This window comes from Pseudophryne corroboree, chromosome 5 (genome assembly GCF_028390025.1).
Source record: "Pseudophryne corroboree isolate aPseCor3 chromosome 5, aPseCor3.hap2, whole genome shotgun sequence".
Taxonomy (NCBI): domain Eukaryota; kingdom Metazoa; phylum Chordata; class Amphibia; order Anura; family Myobatrachidae; genus Pseudophryne; species Pseudophryne corroboree.
Window position 1 is genome coordinate 445,998,276 of NC_086448.1, and position 13,051 is coordinate 446,011,326.

Here is a 13,051-nt window from a genome sequence, read left to right on the forward strand (position 1 = left end):
ATAGTATTCCCCAGAGAAACCATCGGGGCCAGGGGCTTTATTGTGAGGAAGGTTAGAGATAGCGGAGTTAAGTTCCTCCATAGTGATATCTCCTGTTAGAGCGTCTCTTTGTTCTGGACTTAATTTCGGTAATGTTGCGTCAGTTAGTAAAGCGATGTTGATAGGGGAGGAGCGAAATAAGGTTTCAAAGTGGGATTGGAATAGTGATAGTATGTCTTTGGATTTGTTAAGTACAGTTCCGGTGGAAGGGTGTTTCAAAGAGGTGATTGTGGGACGGGGCTTAGATGGTTTGGAAAGAGAAGCCAAAAGTTTACCTGCTCTGTTCCCCCAACGATAAAACTTGTGTTTAGTGTATTCCAGGGAATGACGAGCTTGGGTTGCTAGGTAGGATTCAAGGAACTGTCTAGATTGTTTATATGCAGCTAGTGTGTTCTCAGAGGGGTTCGCAGTGTAAAGCAGGAACGAGTCATGCATTGCTATTTTAAGGTTATCATATTCAATTTTCGATTCCTTCCTTTTACGGGAAACGTAACTAATAATATGTCCCCTCATCACTGCCTTGGAAGCTTCCCAGAAAAGAGCCGGGTGGTCCCAATAGTCTAAATTATCGTCTACATAATTGTTCCAGTGATGAACGAGATATGCTTTAAACTCGTCAGAGTGGGCTAAGTAATAGGGGAATCGCCAGATGCGGTCAGTAGGTTGCATCTGTGGGTGAGAGAGGGCCAAGAGTAGGGGAGCATGGTCCGATATAACAATGTCAAAGATATCAACCTGTTGGAGGTCCGTCATTAAATCGTCAGAGATGTAGAGTTTGTCTATACGAGAGAGGGAACCGTGGGCCAAAGATAAGTGGGTGTGGGTCCTGTCTGCAGGGTTTAGTAATCGCCATGGGTCGGACAGTTGTAAATTATGTCGAAACGCTGTGAGATGTCAGTGTGACGTGTTCGCACTTCGCAAAAGGAGGGGGGGGATTTATCGAAGGGAAGGGTCTTCCACCATATTAAAGTCGCCCCCAAGAATTAAAGAGTAGTTGCATCTACTACGTAGGAGATGTCCCAGGTCTTGAAGGAAATGATGTGCGTTAATGTTTGGGGCGTAGACATTGACAAGAGTGTATCTAGAATGGTACAGTTCGACGTCAAGAATGATATATCTACCGTCAGGGTCTATAGTTTGTGAGAGGATAGAAATAGGTAAGCCCTTCCTAAAAACAATAGCAACACCTCTAGCTTTTCGCTTAAAGGAGGCGGAGATGCATGTGTCTATCCAGGTAGCCTTTAGCGAATTTGGTTCAGAGGTGATCCAATGCGTTTCTTGAATGTATACTATGTCAGGGTGGAAACGTTTAAGATGGGTCGTAACTCTCTTGCATTTGATAGGAGTGTTTAATCCACCAACATTCCAAGATAAAATTTGCAGGGGCCTCGGGGGTAGGGAGGTAATAGGGTCAGAGGGCGTGGACAGCATGGCTACTCACCCTCCCCATGAGAAAGATCAAGAGGCAGATAGTGGTAAACATATTAGAAACGCGTGGTAGAAAAGCGGGGAAATTGTTTCCCCTGAGCTCCAGGGCATAATCAGTAATCGACAAAATAGGTACAAACACAAAAAGTAAACAAGATGTGAACATCAGATAAACACATGCATGTGAACGTGGTCTTGGTATGGTGAAATACCTCAAACTAACATTTTCAACAATTTTCCTAACCATGAAACAAATAGTGGGCACCTACCAAATTTTTAGCGGTGCGCACTCAATCAACTTCAAATAAAATCAAAATAGGGAGGGAAAGCAAGAGTATGCAATACTCTGGGGACATGGTAAATAGAATTGTATCCTGCCCAGGGCGGGTGGTGCCCAGTGAGATATTATTAAGGTGGGGACGATGAGGGGGAGTCCTGGGCCATGAGTTGGGACTTCGCTGTCTGAGGATCTGTGAAGAACACCTGGGTGCCGTTCAACAAAACCCTAAGTTTGGCCGGATACAACAGCGCAAAACGGATTTTATTATTGTGCAAATAGGTGCATACCTCAGAGAATTCCCTGCGTTTCTGGGACACCATGGCCGAAAAATCAAGATTGTATGGCCCTGAACTATAAGTTCCCCGGATTTGCGATAAGTGGATAATATAGTTTCCTTAGTTCTATAATCCAGGTATCGTGCTAGCACCGGTCGGGACCGACGCTTGGTCCCCTCTTGGGGTGGGCCGATCCTATGTGCCCTTTCAATGTGAGGTATATCAATGTCCTCCAAAATATTTAGGGCCAATAGTAGGGAGTCAGTTAGAAAAGTGATAAGAGCCGTCCCAGTGATGGACTCAGGAACCCCCACAAAGCGTAGGTTGTTCCTACGAGACCTATTTTCAAGCTCATCTACTCTTTCAAGTAACTGTTGTGTGGTTCTATCATGGGCCTCTAACGTGATTGACATGATTGAATAAGATCATCTGCCTCCCCCACCCGGGTCTCCAATGCCGTAATACGTGAAGCGTGGGAGTCAATGCGGGCCGGGCCAGGCCAGCATCCAGCCGTGCCTGGAGGCCCTCAAACCTCTTGTCCATAGGGGGCATAAGGAAGTCTGAGATCTCCTTCGCAGTAAGAGGTGAAGATTTGTCTCCCGAGGCCTCAAATATGTTAGGATCAGAGTGGGTTGGTGAGAATGGTGTTGATTTTTGAGGGGGTGTCTTATTTTTCCCGCTCTTATTAGCTGGGTTGGAGTTTTTGGGAGGCATGGATTTGTCTATAAATCTATCCATACCCCTGTAAAAGGGGGGGGGGGGGGGGGGATAAGCAAACGTTAAATACACACACAAAGGCAGGTGCTAAGATATGTATATAGTATGCAATGAATAACACCAGGGCAGGATATGACCATAAAGTATCAGAACATGTTGGGAGTCCCCAGAAGAAATTGCAGGGGCGGGGAGTTACAACTTACATACTAATGCCAGTGGGGGAAATTACAGGAAGTGAGGGGACTGGAGAGAGCACCGGGTTATCAGGGGAGGGGGAACACCCGCACTGTGCCCAGAGAGTTCAGAAAATTATTATTTTATATTTTTGTATTAACTCCTAAAAGGACCTAGGGTGCAAAAGTGTTGAATGTACACTATTAACTCTAGGTTTAGTCAATTTAAAGCAAACACAGTATGAAGAGTCATCAGTTACATAACAACCAGAGACAAAAAGTCAATTCAAAAAATATGTAGAATACTGGCCGTAATCACAGGTCGCGCAGTCTTACAGCGCGACTGCAGTAGGAGGAGTTCATGTAACTTCTGAAAGGCAGGTCAGTGAATAGAAAAGGCAAGGGCAGAGTTCACCTCGTGCACTCAACTGGTAGTAAAGGGCTGTAGGATGGTTGGGGGCCGAGCGTCCGATGCTCCAGGAGAGTCAGGGGGAGCCAATCCGGGAGCTCCGTGAAGCAGTGAGTAGTGAGAGGAAGCACAGGGCAGGTTGTTGATGTTGTGGTCCAAGATATTGTTAGGTTCCTGGTGCTCAGAACAAGGGAGATGTTATGAAGTGAGTCCAGAGCACCAGGACGTAATACTGGATTTGGTGAAATGGAACGGGAATAGCCCCTGGCACCCTACCTCCGTTGTTTTACCCGTGTTGTCAATTCACGCTTGCAGGACTATGGTTTCTTGGGCCCATGGCAGCCGCGTTTGAAGGGCGGATTAGGTCTGCCCAACTCCGATGCCCCCTCAGCTCTTAAAGAGAGACAAAGCGTGAACTGAGACAGGGTAATAACAAGGGGCCCTCTAACTGAAACAACCAAAGCCAGGGGCTACTAACTAGGCTAAAACTAAATGTATGTGCGGCTTGCCGCCAAAGGAAAAGAACAACAAAGGAAATGCTGACCACACGCCGACACAATACTTTTGTGTACCGGCGGTGACAGCATAAGCAGAACCCTCTGCAAAACACCAGTGACAGATACAACCAAGGAATACAGCGGCCTAGGCCGACGGACGCGGCAAAGCCGCTACTCACGGAACCGGTACAAATACTGGCAAACGGACAGGAACCCCCAATGCTGCCGACACAGACTCTCAGAACTGGAGGACAGGCAGAATCCCAAACGACAGACGTGTGGACACCAAGAAGCCAGAAACTCGACCAGGCATAGGCAAAGCCACAGGACTTCTGGACAGGAACGCTTCACGGCAGGACACGGGATCAGACACAGGAACTGACACAGGAATCGACACAGGAAGCAGCTAGACAGACACTGCTAGACAGGAGCTCAGGAACTGGCAGGAACAAGCTCAGAACTCAAGCACTCTGGAAGACTGGAAACCTAGAAATATCACCAGCGTCTGTGAATTGCACTCAGCCAGCATATAACAGAGAGGCCTAATTAATTATGTCGTGCAGCTGCTCCGTTGCATGACTCCAAACTGACAAGATGCAATTAGCAGACAGGTGAGACCAACCACATGGAAACAGGCTGCAATTACACAGACTCACCACTGACAGCAAACAAATATCTTCTAAACCAGAGCAAAAGGAAATCCTGGCCTGCAAGAGAACTATAAACATAAAATAGGAATGAACCACTACCTGTGGTTCATAACAGTATCCTCTCCTTAAGGGTGAGCTCCGAGCACCCCATGACACCCACGGGGAACATAAACAGAAGTATAACATAAAATACATAACCAAAATGAAACATAGGAATGAGCCACAGCCGTGGCTCATAACAGATATGTATATAGGCAGAGATCTCGTAGATAGAACGGCAGGGTCAGGAGCCTCTGTGGGGGGGGGGAATAGGCGGTAGCAGATGTTATCGTGGCGAGTGTGATCCGCTGTCCAGGGTGGCTTCTCGTACTGTAAGGCCGTTGTAATGCAGAGGGTAGAGATGGCGTGTGAGAGCAGATTTTGCGTGGGGGCAAAGGGCGCAATTTCACAGCCCGAGTATAAGGGTAGAAATTCGTCTTGCGGCCGAGGATTGCGGCCTGACTCCGGGGATAAAGGCTAAGACTTCAGGTGCAGCAGTTGAAGTTCCAAAGGTGGTCCCTTCATGGAATAGTAATGTATGCCATGTATCCACTGATATGGGTGCAGGGAAGGAGCTGCTGGGTCCGGAGTCGTGTTAAGATGCGGTCGTCACAGACATCCCGCCCACCGGCAGTCTTAATACAGGTAGATAAATGTTTAAGTGACATTTCCTCTAAGGTGGGTGAGTACACGCTGGTGCACCGGCTGAATGTGGGTTGTGGGACATCAGATGCCGAACCAGGGTCCCAACGTTGGTGAAGGGAGCGGGTGACCCAATGGCCGCAGGGCCGAGCACAGGTAGGCACCTCGGGTAGGGCAGAGCGTTCCCCTCCGATGGAAGGTTCAGTGCATCAGGAAGGTGGCGCGGCTGCCGCACGTTGAAAGCAGGTGCTATGTGACCAAGCAATGCAGGCAGGGCAGGGAGGGGTAGCCGACGTCCGACAACCCTTCAGCGGTAACGGTCTGGGTCTGCAGCCCGAGGTCCAGTAGGCGGGAGGGAACGGCTCCAAGGGTCTCGCTCAGGGATGCATCCAAAACCAAAGCCGCGGCTTCAGGGTGATAAGCCACAATAAACCCGGTTGCAGGTCCCTCGCTGGTGGTTGTAGCTCCGAAACGCGATTAGAGGTCCGGGAGCGGTGCCGCTGATTGTTCCCCGCCTCTATGGTCCACGATCACCCGGGTGGAGTAAAGACGGCACAGCCGCAGCAGGATCAGGAGCTTTTCGCCAGTGTACATAGGTCCCAGCAGATGACAGCTGGTTCACTGGCAGGGCTCAGTCGCACCACCCCCGCAGGAACGTTGAGGCCGAGGCCCGTGGCCCCGGTGCCACTAGATCCCTCACCAGGCCCGGAAATGCAAGCCTCCGGGGTGCAAGGAAGCCACAGAGCAGCGGGTCCAGCGGTGCTGGTGGTCGCATCTGCGGTATCCCCGTCAGGCGCGTTATAGGGGGATGCCTCCGTCGGGTGTGCTGGGGGGGGGGGGGGGAGATGTAGCAGCATGCAGTAGGCCCGGTGGGGCGGGCGGCCGCGGCAGCGGTGTCTATGGCGGGTGCTCCCGGAGTTGCAGTGCGGGTGGTTGCTGGCAGAAGCCCAGCGATGTGTGTCGCAGTACAGCTATATTTCGCAAATGGCAGCAGCGCCTAAGAAGTGCACTCCGACGGCCCAAATATCCCCAGCAATGTATGTGGATGCAGGGGGGCACTGTGTGCCGTTATCAGGCCAAGCGGGTGTGGATGCCGGGTGTAGCGGGCGGGGAGAGCAGGCTAAGTGGATGCGGTCCCTTGCAGTGAAGGGAGCCGTAAAATGGCCGCCGCAGAGCAGGGAGCCGGAGCAGAGACCCACCTCGTACACAGGACAGACGTCGGGAGGAGGTGCGGGAGCCGCGGCTGGCGTCCCGGCGGTGTGGACTCCTCATCTCTGATGTCCGCAGGCTCGGCGGCTTCAGCGCGCGGCAGGCGTCCCGGCAAGGTAATCTCCCTTCTCCGAACGTCCGCTGGGTGCCGGCCCGAAATCCAGGTCCCGGCTTAGGGGGGGCGGGCAGGCCACAACCCGCGGGCTCACCTAGCGTGAACCCCGGCTCCGCAGCGCTGCCCGGGGAGGCACACGTCTTCCCCACTACACGGCTAGGCCACGCCCCCTTCTTGCATTTTTATATCACAATGGAATGTATATTCTACACTTTGGATTTCGTTTTTTTTCCTTCTGTGCTAACTATACGCAAACTCCATCTCTACTGAATCATTTCCCTAATCTTTCCTTGTGTTGCTCTGTTTTCACCTAGCCTGGGCACCACATGTCCAGTGACATGGGTGCTTATTCAGATATGGCTGGAGTTGCTGTAACTGCTCCTCCTTGGAAGCAGCAGTGATAGCTGTGTATGGTGATGCAGCAAGAGGCGTTTACTGCAAGTCGATGCCCCCTGCTGCAGTAGTGATCAGAGCTATGTCCTAGAATGCAAACTTCGGATCACTCACTCACCACTGGGCAGCTTGCATCAGGAGATGCGCAAGCCAGCTGACACAGAGACCATAAAATCTCTGTGCAACCATGGAGATTCCTGGCCTCTTTCCACCCCCTAAACGGCAGCTGCCATCCTGCATCCTGTGCAGCAGGACCAGTTTGCGCCCTGTGCATAAGCAAAGTTCGATAATCAGTACTTTACAGCGCAGGACAGAACAACAACTGGATCTGAATGAGGTCAATCATACTCTTCCCCAGTAATGTCAACCATATCGCAAACCATTAGGTGATGGTCAAATAAATGACTGTCTTTGAAGACCACTCAGTATGACTGACAGGAGAGCCCAAACAAAAGATAAAAGGGATTATGGCCAGACCCATACCACATGCGGCAAGTCATACACAAAAATACAGAGCATATTTTAAATGCTTGGAAAAACATGGTTCCATGTTCATTAATGCCTTCTATCAATAATATAGGTCAATTTAACATACAACAAACACTCCGCATAACATCACAAGAGCACGGATCCTCTGGACTAATTTGAGGCTGAACCTCCATTAAATACGGTCTACTCTATTAATTCCATTCCATTCCTAACATGGGTTGAATGCAGGTGACTTCCTGTCCTCACATTCCAGCACCCGATACCGTCACATTTGAACATACAAGATATTATGTTTCTCTCTACAGTATATGACTGTTGCCTAACATTGTTTAGTAAGAGTGTTAGAATTTTAAGGAAATTAATTTAACACTTAAATCAGTGGTTCTCAAATGCAGTCCTCAAAGCACTCCAACAGTCTAGGTGGTAAGGATATCCATGCTTAGGCACAGGTGACTTAGGCTGGGTACACACTTGACGATGCACATAAGACGCGACATTGTCAAGTGAAAAGATATCGGACATACACATTGAGCGATATCGTCAGTGATGGGATCCACCCACCTCCAGGTGCATGAAGTCTAGTCCAATATCTTTAGATTTCAAGGCTGGAACCAAGGCCATAACTAGGTGTGTGGAGGGGGCACCACACATAGCGTTGCAGGGTAGGAGGCGCTGTTGGCGGCACTTGTCAATTACCTGTATTTATTATTTTCACTTGCAGCTTCCCCCCTTTTTGAAGACCAGCATCTCCTAACCACTGCTGTCTCCAGCCCTGACCCCTTCTGTCACTAATACCTATACAACATTCATGAACTCAACTTGAGATTTCTTTGTTATACCCCTTTTCCACTAGCTCAAAAAACACGGGTAATTGCACGGGGGCGCGCATTTACCGGTGTTTTTTGCTAGTGGAAAAGGGTCCCTCTGCAAAAACCCGGATCAAGTGATCCGGGAATCCTACCCGGGTAGCTTACAGAGTTGAACACGAGTTCAACCCGGTAAGCTGTGCAGTGTAAACGGAAGCCGTGTCGATGCGACACGGCTCCCGTTCACGGTGTATGGAAGGGCGGCGCTGGGAGATCATGTGATCTCCCAGCGCCGCCCCTGCCACATCGTCAGCAGCGTCACCAACCCGGTAATATGCCGGGTTGGTGAGTGCAGTGGGAAAGGGGGCTGAGCACGGGCCACAGCCGGTTGCTCCCGTGTCAGGCTCCCGGCTGCGACCCGTGCTTCTAGGTGGAAAAGGGGTATTATTCAGTCACACTGCCCTGTATTACATTTCAATATGCTGACACACCCATGATTCAAACCCATTGCCTGTAGCATTGCAGTCAGACAATCTATTCATTGAGCTATCTGTCCAAGCTAGAGAATTCTAACTATTTGAAGCTTACCTTGCACTTTGTGAAAAAATAATCAGCATTGTGGCTGAGCACATCTATGTAGTGTGTGGCTGCACACTACATAGATCTGCTCAATTGCTGATTATTTTTTTCACAAAGTCCCAGTAGCTACATAGACTTATAGTTCTCATAGTGTTTATGCAGGATCAAATAGCTCAGTGAGTAGGGTGTTTGATTAGAATTCAACAGGTTATAGGTTTGAATCCTGAGTATGGCAGTATATTAAATTTGCTATTTAATAAAGGGTATTGTAACAGAATATCAACGAGCTCTCAAGTTAAGTGCATAAATGTGGTATGAAGAGGATTTGCGTCAAAATCCATTTTCTTGCAATGTATATAATTTTACACACACACACACACAAACACACACAGTGGGAAGGGGCATCATAGCATGGGTTTTCTCTAGGATCAATCTGGTCATGCCCCTTCCCCACGAGACATGTGCCTTATGCCCATAGTGAAAAAAAGTGTGTGTGGGTAGGGGGGGAAATTCTCTCTCTGGCACAGGGCACTAAAAGTTTAGTTATGCCTCTGGCTGGAACTAAAGATACTGGACTTCGTTAACGATATAGTGTATACACACTGGACAATGTGAATGATCCGCGGGTTCAGCTATATCAGGTGCATATTGTCAAGTGTGTACCCAGCCTAAACTAGTACCTCAGCAATTCGATCATACATCTGTGCACAAGCAGGGATATCCTTAAAAACTGGACTGTTGGGGTGCCTCGAAGACTGTATTGGGAACCACTGACTTCAATTTCTACTTACTCATGTAACACTTAAGTTTGAACTCGATGGACAATTGTCTTTTTTCAACCTCAGATACTATGTTACTATGTTACTTAATAATCAGAACAAGTTCACTGATGATCTAAAGCAGTTTAGTTATGCTAATCTCAGGGGGCCCCATTTTCTGAAATTGAAACGCTAAGATTAATATTAAGTTAATTTAAGTGTATGCAGGACTTGCCTATATATAATGGCAGGCATGTGGTTGCATAAACAGTTTATTAATAAATGAGGAGAGTTGACTTAACTTTTACACTTGGGGCTTGATTCAAAGAAAAATGGTAATCCAAAGAAACACACAGAGAAAAAATTTGCACCTTTCCTAGGGTTGTATCCCTCTTGTGACATGATATCCAATTTGCTACTAGCCGTCTTCATTAGTATACGGGAAGCAGTTAGCTTACAGACGGCTGGGAACCTGGCGGTCAATATACCAACACCAGGATGCCGAAGGATGCTCTCCCGCCGCCTACATACCAACGCAGAACGGGATGCCGGCATCACAAAACCGACAGCCGGCATCCCGAACGTCCTGACAGCGGGGTGGGGAGGGATTAGGTTTAGGCAGGAGAAGGGGGGTTAGGGACAGAGGAGGGAGGGTAAGGGACAGAGGAGGGAGGGTAAGGGACAGAGGAGGGAGGGTTAGGGACCGGGAAGGGAGGGTTAGGGACCGGGAAGGGAGGGTTAGGGTTAGAGACATAGATGGGGACGTTACGGCCAGGCATCAAGCGGGGAGGGTTAGTTTTAAGCAGCAGGGAAGTTAGGGTCAGGCACAAGGTGAGGGTTAGGGGGCTTACTGGGGGAGCTGCCAGAATTATGATGGACGGGATGCCAGTGTCGGTATGCTGACCACCGGAATCCCGTCCATTGGTCATTCATACTGATCCCCAGTATACAGTTTACTTTACCTTTTACATCTTCAAAAGGCCAATCCTGCATAACCTGCAGTTGTGTCAACATGATCTCACAGAACTTTGCCAGATGTGATCTAACATGTATGACTCTGAATCGCGCATACTTCGTGCACTCACCTCCAGAACACGTGCAGTGTGATAATAACATGTAACATACATTCTGTAAACCGGGGATCAGTACGAGATCCCAGCAGTTAGGAGACCGACGCCGGGAGTCGGTCAGGGAGCGCAGCGTGTCCGCTTGCCACGCTCCAGGTGGTGGCATGGACCACCAGCCAAGAGTGGTAACCAACTGGCGGTCAGGACTCCAACCGCCAGTATTTCAGCTGGTGTCGGGATTCCGGCGTCTGTATCCTGACCACCGGGATCCCGACAAGCGGTCAACTGACTGTCTCCCGTAAACAGGCATACATTTATCTAAGCCACTTGGGGCCTGATTCTGAGTAGCATGCAATGCAAGTGTTCACGTAGCCAAGTATTATACAGAGTGTACACACAAAGGTGCTGTTGCAGTCGGGACAGACAGTATCAGAAATGGGGCATATATATGATGGTTAGAAATGAACAAAAAAGGTCCATTCAGTGGGTGCGTTATGGGAGTGTTGTGGCTATGTCAATGCAAGTGGCAGCATTCACAGACGCAGCCATGGTCAGATGGAGAAACTACCTGTGACAGGGCTTGTGTAAGGACACACTAATCGGTGCTACAGTGGGTACGGGCGGTAAAAGTAGGCGTCTCAGAACTTGCATCTTTGGACGCACAAGTGGTAGAGCTTCAAAATAATCTATGTAGTGACATACTCAAAACATGTGAATAAGCATACAAAACACATGTTCTCATAGGAAAGATCCTTTCTTGGTACGTACATATGACTAAGGTAAGCTAAGCGTGGACTTTAGCTTGGCTCATTGCAATGAGTAACTGCTGTATAACTAAATAATCATCACAAGCTGTCTGACATGACACTGACATTTCAGGAAACTGTTCCCTGCATAATAAAAGTCTCCAATATGTCACAACAGAGAGTGTCACACGATTTGCACTGTCATGATGTTACAGCTGACACTGGAGAACAGGACACAGTCACCGCGATCAGGCTATGAAGAGCCACTTACAATACAGCAGATAATTTGATAGGTAAATACATAAATGAAGGCAGCAGGCTCACCCACCGCCGGCATGCCCACAGGCAGGTGGCAACCTCTGCACGCTGCCCTACTCACTACAGATCCCTACTGTGTATACAGGCAGCCCTGCCACCGAGATACGCAGCCCCGGGAGGAGGATTGTGGCTTCTGCACCTACCTGATGGCTGCGCCTCCGCCATCCCGCCGAGGCCTGGGAGGAGGATCACGTGAGGCTGTGCCACCCTAGTGGGGTTCTGGGGAGCCCGAGCGCAGCCGACAGTGAGCTAGCACCGTGCTACTGCCTGCTGCTGCTGCCCGTGCCCGCTGCTGCCGCTGACGTCGGCACTGCTGCCGCTGACGTCGGCACTGCTGCCAGTACCCGTAACGCCACTCCGGGCGCAGCTCGCATGCGCGAAGCCACATACACCTCACGCCCTCTTCCTGCTATGGTGTGTTTTTTTTTCTTCAATTAGCTTTATTTTGTCAATGGAAGAGAACGTCGTGCAGCGTTAATCTATCTCGACTCATGTATGTCATTGTCATGTCGCTTTCGTTATCCACTGGTCCCAACCAGGGGCAAGCGCAGGATTTTCATCATGGGAGAGGGGTGGTTTCCGTACACGCGCTTAATGAATATATATGTGTGTGTGTGTGTGTGTATATATATACATACCTCCCAACATGACCCTCTCCAGGAGGGACAGAATGCTCTGCTCCTGGACTTCCCTCTCAATTTATGATTGCCATCACCTGTGTTGAAACACCTTTCTTATCCATTAACCTGTTCAAAACAGGTGTCGAAAATCATAAATTAAGAGAAAAGTCCAGAAGCAGAGAATTTTGTCCCTCCTGGAGAGGGTCATGTTGGGAGGTATGTATGTGTATGTATATATATATGTGTATATACGTATATATATATATATATACACACACATATATATATATATATATATTTCTCTGACGTCCTAGTGGATGCTGGGAACTCCGTAAGGACCATGGGGAATAGACGGGCTCCGCAGGAGACTGGGCACTCTAAAGTAAAGATTAGGTACTATCTGGTGTGCACTGGCTCCTCCCTCTATGCCCCTCCTCCAGACCTCAGTTAGAATCTGTGCCCGGCCAGAGCTGGGTGCTCCTAGTGGGCTCTCCTGAGCTTACTAGTAAAGAAAGTATTTATTAGGTTTTTTATTTTCAGTGAGCTTCTGCTGGCAACAGACTCACTGCTACGTGGGACTAAGGGGAGAGAAGCAAACCTACCTGCTTGCAGCTAGCTTGTGCTTCTTAGGCTACTGGACACCATTAGCTCCAGAGGGTTCGAACACAGGCACCTGTCCTCGATCATCCGGAGCCGCGCCGCCGTCCCCCTCGCAGAGCCAGAAGAACAGAAGCTTGAAGACGACGAAATCGGCGGCTGAAGACTCCTATCTTCATTAAGGTAGCGCACAGCACCGCAGCTG

The 13,051-nt window shown here is 49.2% G+C and overlaps 1 protein-coding gene across 1 annotated transcript in view; it reads right to left on the bottom strand.

Moving 5' to 3' along the window:
- The window catches only part of NFX1 (nuclear transcription factor, X-box binding 1), a 290,477-nt gene extending 278,442 nt beyond the window's left edge, over positions 1-12,035 (bottom strand). The window contains exon 1 of the mRNA XM_063922914.1: positions 11,773-12,035. Within this exon, the coding sequence (XP_063778984.1) occupies positions 11,773-11,794 (22 nt within the window). The 5' untranslated portion in view covers positions 11,795-12,035. The remainder of the gene's footprint in view (positions 1-11,772) is intronic.
- Positions 12,036-13,051: the final 1,016 nt, after the last annotated feature.